The 13,731-nt window shown below is 36.5% G+C and overlaps 1 protein-coding gene across 12 annotated transcripts in view; it reads right to left on the bottom strand.

The window, feature by feature from the left end:
• The window catches only part of Lrrk (Leucine-rich repeat kinase), a 111,580-nt gene that overhangs the window by 60,117 nt on the left and 37,732 nt on the right, over positions 1 to 13,731 (bottom strand). For all 12 annotated transcript variants that reach the window (XM_069334565.1, XM_069334563.1, XM_069334574.1 and 9 more), the window contains 9 exons: positions 11,673 to 11,949; positions 11,225 to 11,368; positions 9,834 to 9,988; positions 7,836 to 8,006; positions 7,423 to 7,581; positions 6,855 to 7,001; positions 3,856 to 4,048; positions 1,568 to 1,697; positions 853 to 1,101 (listed from right to left, as the gene is read on the bottom strand). In XM_069334565.1, the coding sequence (XP_069190666.1) occupies positions 853 to 1,101; positions 1,568 to 1,697; positions 3,856 to 4,048; positions 6,855 to 7,001; positions 7,423 to 7,581; positions 7,836 to 8,006; positions 9,834 to 9,988; positions 11,225 to 11,368; positions 11,673 to 11,949 (1,625 nt within the window). The remainder of the gene's footprint in view (positions 1 to 852; positions 1,102 to 1,567; positions 1,698 to 3,855; positions 4,049 to 6,854; positions 7,002 to 7,422; positions 7,582 to 7,835; positions 8,007 to 9,833; positions 9,989 to 11,224; positions 11,369 to 11,672; positions 11,950 to 13,731) is intronic.

The raw sequence follows: 13,731 nt of genomic DNA, 5'->3' as shown, positions 1-13,731 counted from the left end.
GTGGTGATATCAAGTCCTATTGCTTTTGTTGTATCTTGTTCCTCTAGGTATATTTTTATTCTTTCTCCAGTGACTACTGTATTATCTTACGTTGCTTTTAGTCACGTATCATCTTTCACTCTCAGGCTCCAAGTAAGTAATTATCAAAGAAAGCACCAAGCCGGGAAGGCTATGTAGCGCCATCAAATGTGCGGAATAATCAAAGGGTGCTAAATATCACTAAGGATGCCAATATGAGAACAGAAACACACAAGGTGAACGATATCAAAAGTATCCGATTCACCAAGAATTCTATCGAGGGACAAGTGAACGCGTGGGACGGTTGGAAAGCAAGATCCGCTTGTCCTGAAAGTCAGGACATTCAACAAGGATATGCACGACTGTAAGAGGGACAATGCGGTTTGGACAATAAGGAGCAGGGCGGCGCTCCATTAAGTGACTGAGTTAAGCATGTATGGCCAATACGCAACCTTGCCAGAGCCGTTTCCCACCACTGGTTACAGTGGAAGGAGGAAAGCCATGGGGACACTACTCTTAAGAGTATGCAGTTTGTTACCAGCAATCTCAGGCTCCAAACTGGTTCGGTTTTATAAACTTTTTCAAACTTCCAATTGAGCACCTCACACACCACAGCTAACTAAATCAAGCTTCATTTACCTTTCTTCTGTAAAATTTTACACATCCTGAACAGTCTGGTCATTCTATCTTTATTAATGTATTATAAATTAAAGTAGAGTAGTAATAACAAGGAACAGAGATAACCAAAAGATATAGTACCAAATCTGATAGCAGATAAATTCAATATCATCAGTCATGGAGATTATTCTAAACTGACCAGTTACAGTGACCCACCTATTATAGCTAAGATTGAGACGGTTAAGGGAGAGTGCCAGGCAAGCCAAACCACTAGGAACGGATGTAAAGGCATTGTGAGACAAGTTGAGAGATTGTAGATTAGACAGTGTTTCTTCTTCTGTCTCTCTCACACCCACTAGTGACTCTTGAATCTCAACTGAATTGGACCACAAGCTGTGATGCTTCAGCTCTCGACGACGGCAACATGTGATGACATTTCCGTGTTTCCCCAAGGAAAGCACTCCTCTGGCGGTGGAAAACAGTCATTATAATACATGAAGGTCTTGCTATCTTTCAGTTGACAGCAGACTCAGGCTTAAATTCTGAAACAAATTGAATAATAAAGGAATTTTTTTTATTTAGTCTTCATGTGTGCCTGGAGTCAGGATTTTTTTTTCAAGATAAGGGGGAAGGGGGGAACAGTTATAGAAAGCCTGAGGAAGCAAATGTGAGCTCTGTGTATGTGTAGGATTATTTTTAATATTTTACATCTGCAAATCATATGTATATGATTTGCACCCTCCAGGCAGTTAGACCAAAATCATATATATACTGTATATGATTTGTGCCCTCCAAGGGTTAATATCTACAATATTCAACCTATTATAATATTAATAACAAAATTTATAAAAAACTTCAAAGTAAATATTCTCTCAATAAGGCACTTTGAAATTCTGGAAATAATACACAACTATTGCCTTTATGTCCATACCTAGTGTCTGGGGTCTTTCGCCGTGCAGGAGACTCGTCTGTTGGATCATCCAAGAGACTAAGATGTAGGTCACTAGTTGATGACATGCTGTCTTCATCACTCATCTCACTCATTGCATCTGAACTCATCCCTGAAAAGTTTCTAGCGAGTTAAACTCTGTTGTAGAGTGCAGGCTCTCTAAATATCAACCAATTACTCTAGTGGATTCCTTGTCCTTGTCCACGTGTCACCTGTCCACCATCACTCTTCTTTAATCTGAACATGTTAGAAAATTAAGAATAATTGAAAAGTGACAAACTTATAAAATAAACACTTATGTTCATTTTATAAGTTGATCTACAAACTTGTAGGTCTGTAAACAAATTTTTTGAGAGCAATAAAAGTATAACAAAACGAAATCCAGAAACATCCTCAGATAAGTCCGCATCACAGTACAATAACCAAAGGTAATTTATATAAAACCAATAAATCTCCATTTATACAGTCGCCGTGGCACAGTGGTAAAAGACTCGCTCGGTGCTTTGCAATCGCTTTGGCCTGGGTTCGTATCCTTGCCGGGAAGGATTTACTTGGTGCCAATTCTTAACTGTAGCCTCTGTTCACCCAGCAGTGAATGGGTACCTGGTTGTTAAACGAATCGGCGGATCGTATTCCGGGGAAAATTAGGATTAAGTACTTGCCCGAAATGCTATGCATGCTAGCTGTTCAAGAATGTAAGAACTCTTGTATATATAAATAAATAAATAAAATCAATAAAAATAAAAACTTAGTTGCTATGGAGCATAGGTGGGTCATACCCACCTATGAAAAAAATTTAATAAAGTATTATTAATTAGTATGCAGAATATAAGGAAAAACATGAAAATAAGTGAATATTTATAATTTCATTGGGTGAAGGCACTCTGCAAGTCTGCATCTGGCACTTGTCAACACCTGGTGCTCTATTTTGCCGATGCCTCCTGATTTATTCTCTGATGTTTCACCGATTGTTTTATCACTTTTTTTTTATTTTCATCCACAGAGCTATTATATCCATATTTGCATCATATGTGTAAAACCAAGACAATAATTGTTTAAAATCATCATATGATGATGACTGCATTCCCATAGTAGCATTCATGATGATAACTGCATTTGCACCATGAAATGGTGGTAAGATTTTTCCCATGGGTCAAGGTAAACTCCATTTCATCCACATAGACCTATTATATCCATATTAGCATCATACATGTAAAACCCAGACAATTTTTTAAATCTTTATATGATGATAACCGCATTACCCTGTGAATCAACAATTGACGATAACCACTGTCAAAGGGTTAAGATAACTTTTTTAATTCAAATACAATATGTATAAAGTATCATGCTTATGACTTCTCTGTTACCGATCTTATGATAAAATGTTTTATTTTGTTATATTAAAAAAACTCCCTTTTCCATGGCCATGTTTAAGATTGTCATCTGTTATACTTTTGTGCTCATTATATTTCTAAAGACATCAACATATCAATATGGGTATTTTGTGGTAATCAACCACTTGAAACTAAGAAAAATGTAAATTTTATTCTAGTGTACCACACACAAAACACAGAGTTATACTTGGATACACCACAAACTATCTTGTCATCAGTCTCACAATATATGAGGTCATCAGCCACAAGATATGTGGTCAGCCACATATCCTGGAGGAACATCTTATTACTGAACTTACCCTAAACAACACCAATCTTTAATCACAATCAAATATTTTAATGCCTTCTGGTGATTACCCAATATTTGACACTATTTCCTTTTCTTAATATACTGTACAGTACATCGTATATACAAGATATAGTATATGCTATTATTCTCCTTTCGTACTTCTGCCAGTGTCTTCATTAGAGCCAGCTAGTTTTCTCTTAATACAACTACAGTACAGTACTTTTAAATCCATCTTTCTCACAAACTTTATCACATTGCTATAAATACCAGATTTATCTCGCAGTTTGTTCTCGTTGTATTGAGGCAGCCTGAATATTCTACTTTAACTTGACACACAACTTCCTCCTCTTGGTTGTTACACCATATTTGTCTCATGTTAATGTGATCATGGGAGCAGATAATACATTATTGTACTTGTAATGAAAACTGAGCCCATTTTATTTTTTATCATTTTCCTTAGTGAAAAATTCTAACACTACTCTGATATGTGTAATGTTTCAGAAGATAGCAGATAATGTTCTACTGTACATTTAAAATATTTTATCTCATTCCCACTATAATAACTAAACTCATTAATAAACAATAACCTGTATCATGGCATAGTCCATCTGGTCGAATGGGGAGGTCATGTAGTAGGTTAAGAGAAGCATTGAGCTCTCTTAATTTTGGAGCCGTCCATATCTTGTAGGGTAATGTTGATAACTTGTTGTTTGATACATCAAGAAGCTGTAGGGTGGGAAGTGTGAAGATGCCATCTGGCAGAGAATCTAGTCTGTTATCCTGAAAAAGAGAATGTTTTGCCATCAAAATGCAACCTTATTTACCAATCTTTTTTAAATATTTTATTATAAACTGGTCCTAAATTATAAATAAAATATTTTGTTTTCAACACAATACTTATCTGAAAAAATACACAGTGTATATTTTGTGTTAGAGTATGTTCCCAGTTTCATAGAGGGATGCATTCCTGAACCCACCATGCCAAACTAGTACAGTGTAATATTTATTTAAGGAACTTGTAGGAAAAATGATTACTATCTCAGGACCTTTTTTGCACAAAATGTAAATATTTATACTGCATTAAGATTTATTATAATGGTACTATGCAATTAAACTAATGTTTCTCTGTATACGTATTTTGAATATTTATTAATGCAATACTATAAAATGAGTTTCAAGATGTTAGTTTGGGCTAGGCCATGGGAAAGATCAGGCATGAGATTAAAAATTAAATAATCGGGTTCTTTTAAGCCCTGTACTATGCCCACTGAGATATTTTAGTTGAAGAGTGGTGCACTCACCGAGATATTTTGGTTGAGGGGTGGTGCACTTACCGAGAAAACTTGTTTGAAGAAACTGTATAGAGAATTGTTCAAAACTTCTACGGGTACAAGGGGGCTTGTATCCTGTTCCTCAAGCTGGAGGCATAAGATGGTAAATAGATACCATCTTGAAAAAAAATTCTGCATCCTTCCTGGATGTGAAAGCCTTAGAACTGAGTGAGCAGCCAAGGGTAGCACATGCAGCAGCAGCTCACTGCACTGCCATGCAGCTTGGGACCACACCACCACTTAATAATGATGATGAATAAAATAAGTAACTACAATTATTTTGCGATGATAGTGCTATAGATGATCTAGACTGTGATAAAGACTATGTACAAGGCCGAGATATCAGTGAACACAATGCTAGTTATGATGTTCCTAGCACCAAACAGCCACAGCATTCAGCCATTGTTTTGTACATCTAATCATGAAACTACCTCGTACCACTTTAGAAAATAAACTTGTGGAAAATTATTCATATTCAGGACTTGGTAACCAAAATTCTGATAATAGCAACAACATTCTGCCTAGAGTTAGCGATGTGCATATTAAATTGAAAGCACTATGGCACGTCAAATGGTGTCGTCAGGTGATTAGCATGTTGATGCTGGGCTATGTTTGGGCCTACCAGACCAGCTTATAGGTTTGTCATGGTGAACAAAGATGTAGATAATTATATATAATGTGTGTATATATAGTGTAACAACATCACAAACAATGTTTTACTGTTCAAAGTATATAAAATTTGACATCATATTAGTGGTATGAATATGTCTGTGTATATTAATATTCTACACACACTGTGATACAAATAATACTATTAACATCCCAATGCATCATTACACTTGAAAAACCATAGTATAAATACTTAAAATAGGAAGAAAATACTATACATACAATGCACGTTGTTAAAACTTCATACAAACAATGCGTGTCTATGACAAACTCCGATATGTAACTGGTTATAAGACTATTAAACCAGACTCGCTAGAAATACTAGGTGGCTCATCATGGTGCATGAAAATGTAGATGGTTATATATAGTATGTATGCAGTGTAATAACAGCAAAAACACGGTTTTACTGTTATGAGAAAATAATAGTCATGTCACTAACTTGTAAAACATAGTTTTTAGCACAGCAATGTTTCACGCATTTGATTATATAAATTTCTCAAATTATACATTATTAAATAATATTAAAACAAATATTAAAATAATTAAAAAAAAAAAAAAAAAAAAAAAGAGAAAAATACACTCAGAGACATTGAAATAAATATGTATAATTATCTTTGTTTCAACTCCCTCCCCAGGATGGACCTGATGCAAGCGCCGGAGGGAAACTACTCACCAAGTACTCGTGAATTGTGAAACTTCCTTGTTTCCTGTGATCAGGGAATGTATGTTAACAATATTTGTTAATAAAAAATTTGGGGGGAATAATTTTTGCACATGCACCAGAAAGTTGTCACATTAAACAGCTGCACAGTACATGGGTTAAAGGCTATCTATAATATGAGAAGGTGGTGAAATTAATATTTCACTCAATTTGTGGACCTGCCATGACAACCTACCACCTGTTGTTACAAAGTGAGCCAGATCCCAAAGGAAATGTATTGTGTGTAAAACAGACCATAGGGATGGTCTTAAAAAATAAGGGCCTGACAGCCGAGTGGACAGCACTTCGGATTCGTAGTCCTAAGATTCCGGGTTCGATCCCCGGTGGAGGCGGAAACAAATGGGCAGAGTTTCTTTCACCCTGATGCCCCTGTTACCTAGCAGTAAATAGGTACCTGGGAGTTAGACAACTGCTACAGGTTGCTTCCAGGGGGGGTGTAACTAAAAGGAGGCCAAGTCAAGGACCGGGCCGTGGGGACGCTAAGCCCCGAAATCATCTCAAGATAACCTCAAGAACATAAAAAAATGAATATAGGTAACGATATGGTGTAAGGAATGTGGTGTTTTGGTGTACATCACTGACTTTCACTATCACACTCAAGTACTACACTTTTAAAATCATCAAACCAGTGATGTCCATGTATTTATGATTTTTAATTGATTTTTAACCATATAAAAATAAAAATTAAAAAAATTAATAACATTTATTTTTTACTTATGGGAGTGAGTAGCAAACTATAAAAATCTATGTTTTTCACTTCACATCAAAAGTGAACTAAGATATATCCCATCATGCAGAACCTGGAGAGTACTGTACCTAAACAATAAATAAAATGCAAGGCATACATTACAATACAGTACTGTACCTGTAAATGAACTTCCTCTAACACTGATACTGGGCCTATAATGAGTTCTTTCTTGGATCCTTTCCTTGGTAGCGTCATCGTGCCATCAATAAACTGTCCAATGGTTGGAGGCAATTTCTCTATTTTATTCTGGGCTGCATTTAGGGTCTGGAAAAATTGTATAGGATTACAAAAACACAATAAATATAACAAAGGAAAGTATATCTTAAAGTGTATTGCATGAAAATCCGAGGCTTTATATATAATATTCCCACAATAATTTAACATTTAAAGTAACCAAGTAATTTAATTTTGTCACTTGATTTTTATATAAAATAATGTTTTAAGCTCATGTTCTAATACATCATTATGAGCAATACTGTCTTAGCATACTGGCAATGCTCACTGTAGTCCTATCGAAATGCTGAGTACACTATAGGCCCCATAATTGCTGTGTATACAAGGCTATATAGAATATTCAATTTTTCCTTTTATATATTACATTCTTTTTCATGCCTTATATGACAAACATAAATTGTGCAATTCAGTTGATAAAGCTGTAATTAAGCAAGATTAATTTATCTCATACCTTCAGACTAGGAAGTTGGAAGATCATGTCAGGCAGTTCAGTTAAAGCGTTGTTAGAAATGTCCAAGCGTGTGATTGCATAGAGTGCAATAACTTGATTACGTGGACTCAGCTTTAACTTGGGATTGAGGTTCACTGATGCATCCACTAACCATTGGTCCTAATATTTGAAACAAACATAAGTCAGAAGTTTAACTGAAATATGATATAAACTCATAACTCATATACTGCATACATATTGAAGATATAAAAATAAATTCATAAACTGTACATTAATGTTATAACAAAAATTATATGCAATAACTCATAATTATGCGATATTTTCAGATATTAAAAATAGTAATTTTTCACAATATTCTAATTTACAACAATTATATCGCTTAAAATTAAAAATATCATCACATTTTGACTAACCTTTAAATATGAAAGACAGCGTTGTCCATGCCAGTTGATCATTACCGGTGTGGTTGGAGCCAGGGATGAGTAGACTCCTCCAGCATTTCCCACACCAAGAGAACTAAACTGTTGGCTCGGTTTTATCTCAAGGGCCCTCTTGTTAACTTTAAATTCTGGATCAGGATGAGCCTGTAGATGGACAAGTTTATTGTATCAACTGATCGGCGTCGATCTCACTAATACCATGCTAAAGAAATTAGTAATTAATCAGTCTAAACTGATAAGAAATAAGATGTTCCTACATACGTTACTGTATATAGGCAGCTAAGCAGAAGCTTTTAAAATACGTTGATAATATGGTATTTTAAAGCTTTCCGATGGTTAAAAAAATGAACTTAAAAATTTCCCTAAAAATTTATTGAACAGAAAACTTAAAATTTTCCTATACTTTCTAAGCATTAATCCTTTGGTTGTTTCTTAAAATATAATTGACTTTGTTCTCTAAACACAGATTGTGATGTCTGGCAGGTGACATTTTCAAGATTGGCACCACAGGGAACTTTTCAGATAACCCATGCATAAAAGATGCTAGGGCAAACACTGAAGACTCAGTCCAGCCAGGAATGACTGACAAAAGGCAGATTTTACTTGAGCTTGTAGCTGTGTAAATGTCTCCCTTGAGATAAAATGGGAGACATTTTATCTCATGGTGAAACGGTGCATCAGGACAGAGTTACTCTGTCCTCATGCACTGTTCCACCGACATTTATACTACACTCGTCATGTTATAACCAACCCCCTCTTTGTCAACCTCCATCCTATAATGCCATGTACCAAAGTTTGCTTATCTCAATTCTTGCAAGATTAGTTAAAATGAGCCTGTCACAAGCTTATTCTTAAGTCCCTTAGATTAGCAAATTTGCCACCTATAAAGTCGTCTTCTTGATAATGTTCTATGCTTAAATTTATGGTCCAGTTTTCTGGGGAATCAGCAGTGCCTTCATTGAAAAATACTTGCTTCCCATTCCATGCCTGCTGTCAACTGTTTTACTCTGGATCACTTCTTGTCCCACTGGTTTTCTGTCCACATCAAGCTGTCTCAATACTGCTTCAAGTAGGTGTCCCTGTGTATTTTTTGTTATGCAGTTCATTTTTCTTCTATATGCTAGCCTTGCCTTAGGGCCAACCAAATGTAATAGCCTAGAAATACAGCTGTAAATATGGATTAAAAGCACTTTTTTAAACATCAGCCTATAATGATCTTTCTTATTTCTCTTCTGTTTGCAGCTTTTTATTTGTTTTTGTTTTTTCAAGAATAATGTGAAATTTCCTAGGGCCCCAAAAAACTATTTTATGGGTGAAGTGCTACAGTCTGTTGGTAGTTTGGAGTACGAGATTGCTGGGCAAGCAGGAGGCAGTTGGGAAGAAACAGAGTTTGATTCCAAGGGAGAATTTTTACATGGCCGTGAAGTTACATAGTATGTGCCTTCTGTTGGTCATTCTGGGCTGTATTGAAACTCCGGTATCCTCTAGCATCATCTAGGACCTTGCAGGGACTGTTTCAAAAGCAACAATTTGTAGACCTGCAACAAATGAAATTGACCTGCAGCAACAATTTGTAGAAAAAAACTGCAAAATTATCACAATACTTATACAGAAGACACAGCAGATCTTACCTTAGGGGCCAAAACTGAGAAACTCAGAAAAACTACTTTTTATACTTACTCATATCATTAATTTTTTTTGTATATTTTCAAAATTAAAAAATATCTTCAGATTGTCCAACTCTACAAATGATATGATCTCTTGATTAGCCAAGTGGAGATAGCTCCAGTTAATTTGGATAATTAGGGGAACTCTGTATATTCTAACTTGGGCATTGTGATATTTTAATGCAAAGACTGAAGAAGCATTTATTTTATTTTACTTTACTTCATTTAACACTGTGAATAAATGGTAAATAACCAATGCGTAATACCTTTTCTCAAAATAGACTACATGTTATAACTTGCAAACCTTGAGTGCCAGTAATTTGGACACAATGATTTCATCCTTGGCATGGGCAGCAATGAAGAGAGCTTTGCACTCGTCATCCCTGGCGTGGCTCTTGAGCAGCAGGTCCAGCATACCCAAGTCTCGGTTACGACATGCCTCTACCAGTGCAGTCGACCCTAGGAAAATTGTGCTGTGCTTCATGATTACAATCTACTATAATTTCTGTGCTTATATTACCATACGTTTTCACCTTTAGCTTCAGTATAAGTTGAGAATCATCGACAAATACTGTAACACTTGGCAAATGGATGTTAATGTGAATAAATGCCATGTTATGGAATGTGGAATAGGAGCTAACAGGTCACACATTGTGAAAAAGTTTTAAAGAATTCTGATAGAGACCTGTCCTAAGGGTGGGTTCTAGATAGAAAATTGTCACCTGAGGACCATATAAAGAACAATATGTGGCGAGTGTATGCTAAGCTTTCCAACTTTATAATCGCTTTTAAATACTGTACATGGATGGCAAAATATTTAAGAAATTGTTCATGACCTTTGTAAGACCAAATATTGGAATATGCAGTAGTTGTATGGTCCCCATATCTCAAGAAGCACATCAATAAATTGGAAAAGGTGCAGACACACGCAACTGTAAATGGCTTCCGGAACTAAAAATACAAGAGCTGTATGAGAGGTTATAGGTGTTATATATACGAACGCTAGAAGATAAAAGCAAAATAGGTGATATGATTATTGCATACAAAATAGCAAAAGGAATTGACACAATTGACAAAGAAGAATGTTTTAAAACTGAAATTTCAGGAACAACAGGATATAGGTTCAAACTAAGGAAATACAGTTGCCACAAAAAACATTAGAAAGTTAATTTTTACAAACAATGGTAGACGGTTGGAACAAGTTAAGTGAGAAGGTGGTGGAGGCCAAAACCATCAGTAGTTTCAACACATCACATGAGAGAGTACTGTACTGGGAAGATGGGACACCACAAGTGTAGTTCTCCTCCAGAAGCTACACTTAGGTAATTACCTTAACCTCCTTGACCTATCCTATTCTTCCTCCTCCAGAATAAGCACTATCATTATGTATCTCTGTTAGATCTGATGAAAGTATTTAGGCAAAGGCAAAATAGTATTTACATCTAAAAGTCTACTCTCATTCTGAGTACTCTCATTCTCATACTCTTCATTGCCAGCACTTGGTACACTCCACAACCCCAACCACTTTCACTTTTAGTGCATAACCACTAAAAGTTGTACACTCCACAACCAACAATTAAAAATGCCATTACCTCATTCATTATCATTTTTTCCAACATTAGTGTATGTCAGGTACTGGACTTGTAGAAATATGAGAAATCAAAATTTAAGACAAACAATAATATATTAATTTACCCGTGAAAATATATTCGTCTTCAGCGAGCCTGGCCATCTCATCATCAGGCAGGTACACACGTAGGTTAGGGTTTGCTCCTGCTGTCAAAAGCATTGACACAATGCTGTGATGCTTGTTCTTGACTGCGATGTGTAACGCTGTCTCTGAAGTGAATATTTTTTTAATTACGAATATAGCTAGAAAAAATTTAACCAGATAAATTATCTTCCATCATTTATAGAGTTCTGAATGAACCTATTATTTACTTAATAATTAAGCAGAAAAATATAATTAAAACTCATAACTTTGTTCAGAAATGTTTTTCTATATCAGACATGTATGAAAGCTATTCCAAGCACAATCTTAAATTACAAAATAATACTTAGAGTAATGAACACAAACAGTAAGCCTACAAAGAGGTTGTATTATGTTTCTGTAGTACAATAATTTATTATGTTCTACACTTACCCGTGTTACTATTACAGTACATATCAATGTCAAGTGGTGAAATCATGTTGTCTTTTTGGTTGCTATCTGTCCTGACAAGGTTTAACTTCGACATTAGAGCTTGAATACCACCAGAAATCCTGTGCTTAGTTGGGCTGGCTACTTCATCAGTCTTCTCCACCAAGTCTACATTTAAGTTGATATTGGTTTTAGTGTTTTCTCTACTACTGGATTTTGAGTCATTACTACTGTCGTCCTGTTCCTTTTCATGTCTCTCTCTCTCCTGTTCTTCTTTGGTCTGAAAAGTTACAAAATTGAGCTTTCAGTCAAAATTAAAAGCTCATTTCTGAATAGGGCACTCAGATTCTCCTACAGAGAAGATCCTTTCTGATCTCAGTAGACAGTCATGACAGACAGGGCAGGGTGGCATTCTGCACCAGTGCTACAGTATAGGGGTATTTTAAAGTATCAAGTCATACTGTTGCTAAGAAGGCACAAGAGAAAAGCTCACTTCAGCATGGAGTGACCTCAAGATGGCTCACTAAAACCCTCAAAGCCCTGTCAAACCCTGACTGACTTAGAAGATTTCTTTCATCACCTACCAGTTGGCTCACCAGATCACCACAAGATTGTAGCACCAATACTAACATCATGTTTCCTGCCTTGAGCTTCCCACATTCTGACTGATGCAAGCAAAAATCTGAACAGGAAAATCAAGAAAGCAGGAGAGGAAATGGTAGCATCCAAGTGTCCTGCTCAAAAAGGAACTTTGCATATTTGTGCAAGGGCCCAAATTCTAAGATTCCCACAGGAATGCTTTCTTTGACTAAAGTGGAAACGAAGTGAAAAGAAAAATTAGTACGAGTCACTTCCCCTGCGGAGTAGTGCCATAGTAAACTGAAGGGGTAGGAAGCAGACAGTTGCCTCGAAACATCACCACAGGGCACCCAGACCAATCCTTATGTAGGTAGTGAAGGAGGGATTTGATCTCCAAATTCCCCGAGCATGAATAAGCAAAAAGCATTGCCAAGAAGAATGCCTTAAGTGTGGAAACTTCTGCAGGTTGTGCATCCAAGGATACCCGACCCTGACTGACCCTTAATATTCTGTGAAGCAGCCGAAAGATCCAGCCTTCTTATTGTGCACTATGACGAGTGTGGAATAAGAAAGCAAGATATCACTTGTACCTATCGAGAATGAAACAGTGACATGACATATGGCATGATGAGACCGTGGAAGTGTCAACCAGGTCCAACTCAACACAGGGCACCTCCTAAAAGAACATTATTCATTCCTTGTCAAGAAGCTTAATTAGGTTGGATATGCATGAAGGCATCTCCATGACAAAAATTTATACAAACAGGACTCATGAGGAGATAATTAAACTCACTTGCCCCGTAGCCCATTGTCAGCACAAGCAGAAACAAAGTCTTGAGGGTGAGAGCCTCAAAGAAAGGAGATACCTGAAACCTATCCATACAAGAAGTCCAACACCATATTGAAAGACCTGGTGGTTCCAATAGTGGATATATATAAATATGGATCTGGAAGAACTTACTAACAGACTTTCATAAAGAGAGGGCTAGTGATATCAAAGGTGAAGTCAAGGTGCAGAGGCTCAAAAAGAGCAGCTGAAAAGGAAGCAATTTTGTAATGCATACATTTCCATTCATAATGGGACATAAACAGAGAACTAGAAACAAAAAACAAGTGGAGCATAATACAATATCCCAGTGGAGATGGTGATAGAGCCTCCCCAGAAGCTCTGCAAGCAAGGATGAACAGATCATTTTAAAGTGTGTGTGTAACAAAGAGGGCCAAAGATCTGAAAGAGGAGGAAGGAGCAGAATGGGCTTGGAGAATAGGGTCAGGGGATGATGTAAAGTTGGGACACTTGCAGAGAAGGGCTGGGAAGCATGGCTGAACGGATCATAGAAATGCAAGAACAGTGACACTCCACACAGCTTGGGCTGTGGAAACAGATAAATCATCTCCCATTGATTTCTGTTGAGATGCAAAGCATGCAATGCAATGAACAAATCCACAAGGGCCGTGATGAGGGTTCGAACCTATGTCTGAG

Source organism: Procambarus clarkii, chromosome 31, assembly GCF_040958095.1.
Source record: "Procambarus clarkii isolate CNS0578487 chromosome 31, FALCON_Pclarkii_2.0, whole genome shotgun sequence".
In the NCBI taxonomy this organism is placed as follows: domain Eukaryota; kingdom Metazoa; phylum Arthropoda; class Malacostraca; order Decapoda; family Cambaridae; genus Procambarus; species Procambarus clarkii.
This window is presented reverse-complemented; position numbering and strand designations above follow the sequence as displayed.